Below are 7,068 nucleotides of genomic sequence, written 5' to 3'. Positions count from 1 at the left end.
GAATACAACAACAATACCCAATGTTGTGGCAGCCTGGAAAAAATAGTCTATGATAGTATAAGTCTCAATTCTTTATATAGTAATTTTTCTAGTTTTTGTTTTTGTTTTTGTTTTTTAATTGTTGTCTTTATCAGTTTGCTTGGTAAAGTTATTTTATATGTTCTGTACTTCAGTTTTTAATCCATAGCTTTATTCATGTCTATACGAAAAAAATGGATATTAGAATTGAAGGGATGGCCAAGGCTTCAATTATGGTAAAGGCTTTATTGGAGTGAGAGTATATTAGTTTGTTCATTAACATGGCAACATACCACAAAATATGATTTTTATGTTTTCTTGAATGTGTTAATTATGATAAGTATACATTATGAATGTGTTTGTTTATGACCTTCTCTTTCTATTTCATTTTATTTATTTTATAAAATTTGATAATTACAATAATTATCTATATACTTTTCAAAAGCTTTATTTATATTATATGTAACTCTAAATAGCATATAAAAAATATAATTATAATTAGTGTGTGTAAGTGTCAACCAAAATTGAAAAGTGAAAACAAAATTTTATATAACAATAATGATTACATGATGTCTTCAAAATTTATGTGTTATAACTTATAATACGGAGAGCTCAACCAAAAGTTAATATGTTTTCTTTATATATAAATTATAGATAAGAGAGAGAATACTAATTAGAGAGAGTGATTAATTTGTTTTATTCCTTATCAAACTTACAGATTGAGAATTAATACTGCCTCTATTAAGGTACAAGCTTTCATTTTCGATAATAAATAAATAATAATAAAAAATAGGTGACTGAGAGCCAGCACATATGTTATTGTTTAGGAGTTAGGACTACACTCTGTAATTTGCTGAATTTACAATTTCTTGCACGAAAAACTCAGTTACTTGTTGTGGGTTTTGATTTGTTTACTCAAAGTGGGTGTTCTTTTTATTTTATTATTATTATGATGATTATTCGTTTTTTTTCCCCCTATTCGTACAAGGTCGTTTGGTTTTGATCAACTACACTGCCTACTAAATTCAACATCGTCTTTTAGGTGGAAAGTGGATGAAAATTTGTGAAACATGGCAGCTTCTCTTCTAAAATGACATCAGCATTATTATATGTTAGTTGGTTTGGAGGTATACCGTATAGGATAACATTAGGAATTGGTCAATTAAGCTGATGATATTGTATATTAGATCTGAGTAATTTTAATTAGTAACACATAAAAAGTTTTAATTAGTACCACATAAAATGTCACAATTTTTGTCACAATGATCTTATGTGATAGATTGTGATTAACTATCTATTACTTTTATATGAATCCACTGATCATAGTTTATCACGTGAACAGTTATGCAATTTTTTTGCGTTAATAAATTTTTTGGTTAGACATTAGTATCTTTTTGGGATCAAATCAAATTAAGGCATTTCTAAAAAGGAAAAAAAAATTAAATCAAATACAAATTCAAATCAAATTAAGGCGACGGATGAAAGGGTTGCCCAACTAATCACTTGGTACCGTGGGCTCTCTCCTATGTCGCTCGAAAAATGGTTTGTGGGCTTGGCCTGTTAGGTTGCTTCTCTTGTTTGGGTTCACCTAAATTTAAAATTTTGCTGAGGGTCCATGTGGTCCACTGCCGACAATAAGGGAGTCAGCTCAAATCAAATCATCATTTTATATTCTAGACTCATGCTCTCTCCTATGTCGCTCGAAAAATGGTTTGTGGGCTTGGCCTGTTAGGTTGCTTCTCTTGTTTGGGTTCACCTAAATTTAAAATTTTGCTGAGGGTCCATGTGGTCCACTGCCGACAATAAGGGAGTCAGCTCAAATCAAATCATCATTTTATATTCTAGACTCATACACACTATCCGCATGAGTGATGAGACTTTTTTTTTTAGTTTAATATAATTTTTTAATTTGAATTTATCAATAGTCAGTGAGATTACTTATGAAATGATTTTTATAAAATTAAAATTTAGAACTTGAAATTGAGTAAACTGAGTTTAGTGTGTGATAGTTTTTAGGAAAAAAAGAAAAAGATGTTATGATTACAACATTTTTACAACAAATTATATGTGGTTAGTTGTTATTAGTTCAAATTTGAACCTATCATTTAGATTATTTTTTTGCCCCAATAATAACAACCATTAATAATCTGCCACTTAGGATTTGTTGTAAAAATATTGTGAAAATGTTGTAGATATATTATTTCTCAAAAAAAAAAAGTATCAAACATACCTGATATATGTTTAGATAAAAAGTGTGCTAATTTTTAGGATTAGATAGAAAATGCTAATTTTTAGGAAAAAGGTTTCTCTGGTAGTTTTTTTTTTATTTTTAAATTTCATTGAATTACAATTTTAACCCTTTTTTTTAAAAAAAAAAAAATTTAAGGATATGGATTATCTAATTATATTAGAGGTATTTTTGACATTTTTTTAAATTATAACTAACTTTCTAAATCCTCTTAATATATACTAGCGTTATCACACATGCTTTACACGTGTAATGATGCTCTTTTTTAATTATTTTGAGTTTAATGTAACCTTTCAAATTGAATTCATTAATTGTTAGTGAGATTACATATGAATGAATTTTTAAGAAATTAAAATTTAGGATTTGAAAATAAATAAATTACTAGGTTTAGTGTGTGTTATTTTTAGGAAAAAAAATGTATTAAACGTGTGTGGGGCCAGAAAATCGATTAGCCAAGGCCCACTTCAACCCAGGCCCAAATGGCCCACACCGAGGACGCACGATGGGTCCAAGGGTGACCCTATCCTTGGTCGTCCGAGACCTCGGTACAGAGAAGGGCAAGCTCTGGGCGAACCATCACCTCAGCATTGAATACATTCACCTAACCCCTCTGTCCGCATTAATGGGGATGTAACCCCTTGTCAGGGCGACATCGATCAGGGCGAACCACTCAAGCACGGATACGACCCTTAATGGGATAGGCGGTCAGGGGGAAAGCCAATAGATGATCAACAGGAGGAAGAAGATGGGGATATATAAGAAATGTGAGCAAAATGTAATGGGGGGGGTTTTTTTTCTGGAGGTGAGAGGGAGAAAAGCCTCCTCGGCCATGGACCGAGGAGCATCCCCTAGTTGTAAACTGTTCTAAGTATTTTTTCAATAAAGGAGAAAGGAGTTCATTCTTCGTGAACGCCGGCCAGCGCCTAAACCTTCGATCCACTCTCTACAAATTCATTGTTCTGGGTTCGTTGGGCCTTTAACCCATATCCTTTGGGCTAAGGCTACAAAAACAGACCCTACAATTGACGCCGTCTGTGGGAAGGATTAGTGCGCCGGCCGGCGCAACAGGCGATGGTTCTAAGTAATCGTTCTATGAAAGATTGGTGGTGATGCAAAAAAAAAAAAAAAAAAAAAAAAAAAAAAAAAAAAACACTGCAGAAAGATAAAAGTTCGAGACGGAAGATTCAACAGCAAAGAAAGAAAGCTTGATATTATTTCATAAAAAGAAAAGTTACAAATTACAATCAGAGGCTTAGGCAGGCGTGTTTTAAAACTGTTCCTACCAGCTAGTCCTACAATCAGAGGCCCAGGCGGACCCGTCCTAAAACTAGCTAGAGAGAAGTGTCAACCCGTACCCTTACTGGCATCAAGAGAATGGGAGAACTTGACAGTAAGGGGGCAGAAGGGGGCTGAGGCTGGCTTATTTCAAGGCCACCAACAACTCCTTTCTCGGAGCGGCGGAGCTTGAACAAAGCGAGGAGCAGATGCAGGGGCTCTGGGACGCCCTCCCCCGTGATGTTCCCTTGATTCTCTCCACTCTTCATTAGCGTTGGCCGTTGGAGACGGCAACACTCGAGCACCGCCCATAATGTGAGTTCGCACGTCTCCTCCGTCGGGGGTGCGCTCCAAGGAGAGACGTTAGGTACTTTAACGACATCCCTCCGGGCCACCGTGCATGGCGCCATCGGGGTTACGCCTAGACTCTGCTGCACCGGAAGCCCAGTGGGGGCTGCGGCCACAACGGCTCTTGGCGCGGATGTCCTCACACCAGTCCAAAGCCGCCCCATTGGTGATTCAATATTAATGCGAGAGGTTGAAATATCATAGCATCTTGCTTGGAAGCACCTGACAATTACTTATTTACCCAACTGAATAGAACGTTAGGGAAGCCAAAAAGATTGCCACTTTCTTGTCTAACACGTTGCGAGTCTTGTGGCCACTCTTTTTTCTGTTTTTTTTTTTTTTAATAAATTGCTCTGACATCTAACTACTCACCACAGCATCATCAAGTGCATTAAAAGCACGTTACAAAACTTCCTCAACTTGCTATAAATGATGAAAAATGGTATATGTTTTTTTTTTTTTTTAAAGGAAAAAAGAATAGAGAATACTTGAAATTTCTGATGCAATATCCCTCTTTTATCTCACAAAATATTTCACATTTCACATTTTTACTCTTCTTTAACTTTTTATTTATTTATTTATTATACACATTAAAGATAAAAAGTTACTTTTTTTTTTTACTCTTAATCTCAGTTATTAAGAAGTATTGCATTAAGTTCAATACTTATATATGTTATAATACAAGATTTAAGCAAGCAAAAATAATAATAAAAAAGAAAAAGAACATCATAAAATACGAACAAATTTTTTTCTTTAAGTTAATTTGTAGAGAAAATTTTCAAAATTTTCATATATTTATTTTTTAAATATGAATTTTGATAATCTAACAATTGAATTTCATGTTATATTCTAATTATGTTCTCACTCAAATTAAATATTATTTATTATTTTATCAATAAATTTATTTTTTACATACAATTTTAAATCACAAAAACTTGAAATTTTAACATTTGTTTGGTGACATAGCAATTGATTTTTGATTTTTTTGAAAATTTTCAAGTATGAAGGAAATAATAAGAACATGTAATTCGACGGTTAAATTTTCAAAATTCACACTCAATATAAAGATATATGAGAAGTTCAAAGGGGTTCTCTCAAAATTAGAAAAAAACTTTGTTCATAAAATACATAAGATCAAGTAATGAAGTTATAAACACAAGTGTGAACCATTAAGAGCATTTTTAAAAGATTGACATCTTTATTTTGTTTCATTATACCAAGCTTCATACATTGTGAAAAATATTTTTCATCTTCAGCTATTGACTAAACCAACGAATAAATGTTACCTTTTTTTTTTTTAATTATAAATTCCTATAACTTTATTTGTTTCTTCAACTGAATTGAAACATAAATACCCACTAAATCAGAAAGTCACATTATAATAAGAAAATACCCATTAAAACCAGAACAAAACAATAGGCACGAGGCCTTAATGTCAACAGAACAAACAGCAAAAATAGAAAACCAACAGTAATAGAAACTACGGTAGGGACAAATGAAGTTACATCATAAAAGTGTGGTATGCTGCTTTGAAAAATGGGACACTAACTTTTGTCTAAGTGCAATTGCAATGGTAGGTTGACTTTGACAAAATGAGCTAAAATTGAGTACTCTTTTATTGCCTTCTGATCCATACCATTTCTTATTAACTGTGGAAAGAACAACCAAAAACTGGTCACCACCACAAACCCAATTGTCAACGGCCCCGAAATTGCCCGATGTAACTGCCACTTGTTGGTCACCGCCTTCTTCACCACAACCTCAACAGCCGTGCATATGCCATGTAGGACAAAAAACCATGTTACCTCCACGTGGGATGCACATGTGTGAAGTAAAAATATATTACTTCATGAGCTAGGCCTGACACTATGAAGGTCGAAATTATGGCTGGTAAAGTAGCCCAACGTGACCCAATTACATTAGCAGAAATACGACGGATGGGAATGTAAATGGTAGGTCTTAGAATACTTGTAACCATAAGGTTCCACCTATGGCCCCAAAAGTCTTGTAGTGAGGTAGCAAGGTAGGGCTCATTGAACTGTGGCTCGATCTTAAACCCAAAAATGGCTTGAACCGGGGCTGCAGCCAAGGCTAGGATAATTTCTCCAACAAGGTAAGTGTTGCAACAATAAAGAACTAAAATAACATACGAATGTAGATTTGGTCTATAATCATAGGCACATATTATCATGGAAAGAAACAAGATTTTTATAACCAACAACATAGATCTAGGCACTTTTGTAGGATTATGGGATTTTGGGGTGTTTTTGTGAGATGGATTTTTATTGTTTTTGGTGTTTGGAGGTGGGTCTTGTTTGAGTTTAATGGGAAGGCAAGCAATGGATATGAAATGAAGAAGTTTTGGTAGGGGTGGTGATAAAGGGCCTTGGTCAAAAGCAAAGAGAAGGAGCTTGAAGTTACCAAGCCAACCAAGGAAGAAGGCAGTGGAGCCACCAAGATGGAAAGAGTTGAGGTTACAAGGAAGCATGGTGAAGAGGTAAAAGACGGGGAGGAGGAAGAAGAGCCTAATCATTCCTCTTGGGATCCTTGCAACTATGTAGTAACAATAACAAAGAGATGTGATGGCTGTGATCCATACCTTTATGAAGTTCTTGATTTCAGCATCCATTTCTCTTTTTTGCTTCTCTTTCTAGCAATGACTTAGCTGTGATGATGACTATGATCTATACCTTGATGAAGCTCTTGATTTCAACATCCAATTCTTTCCTTCTCTCCTTTATTTTATAATAAGTTTGGTCAACACGTTGAACATAATATTATGCTGCTTTTTCCGGTAACAAATATGGTTTGACTTTCATTTCATTGCGTAAATATATTTATCAATAATTTATTTGTTAATAAAGCAGAAATTTATTGTGATTCTGTATGTTTTTATTAGTATCTGTACGTAGGTTTTTTTTTTTTCAATATGTAGGAGATTATTCAAGAAAAAGGATAAATAATACGTGATTTATTCAAGAAAAACTATATAATAAAGAAAAATAATCATAAAGTCAAGAAATGAAGATAGACAACCGACTGGAGGCTGTGTATTTGGATTTGATTTCCTTGAATGAATGAAAGAATATCTGCCTCGTTTTCCAAAAAAAAAAAAAAAAAAAAAAGATAAAAAGATAAACAACCGACAATTGCTCAGTGTCGTTTGGTAAGAAACAGGG

The 7,068-nt window shown here is 33.8% G+C and overlaps 1 protein-coding gene across 1 annotated transcript; it reads right to left on the bottom strand.

Moving 5' to 3' along the window:
* Positions 1 to 5,207: 5,207 nt before the first annotated feature.
* Positions 5,208 to 6,690, bottom strand: LOC112014146 (long-chain-alcohol O-fatty-acyltransferase). Its single transcript, XM_024046525.2, is given in 2 exon segments — positions 5,208 to 5,699; positions 5,702 to 6,690. Coding segments are annotated over 2 exon segments (1,083 nt in total). The 5' UTR covers positions 6,519 to 6,690; the 3' UTR covers positions 5,208 to 5,433.
* Positions 6,691 to 7,068: the final 378 nt, after the last annotated feature.

Source organism: Quercus suber, unplaced genomic scaffold (assembly GCF_002906115.3).
Source record: "Quercus suber isolate HL8 unplaced genomic scaffold, Cork oak 2.0 scaffold_716, whole genome shotgun sequence".
Taxonomy (NCBI): Eukaryota; Viridiplantae; Streptophyta; class Magnoliopsida; order Fagales; family Fagaceae; genus Quercus; species Quercus suber.
The sequence above is the reverse complement of the archived record's forward strand: the minus strand, read 5'-3'. Positions and strand labels throughout refer to the sequence as shown.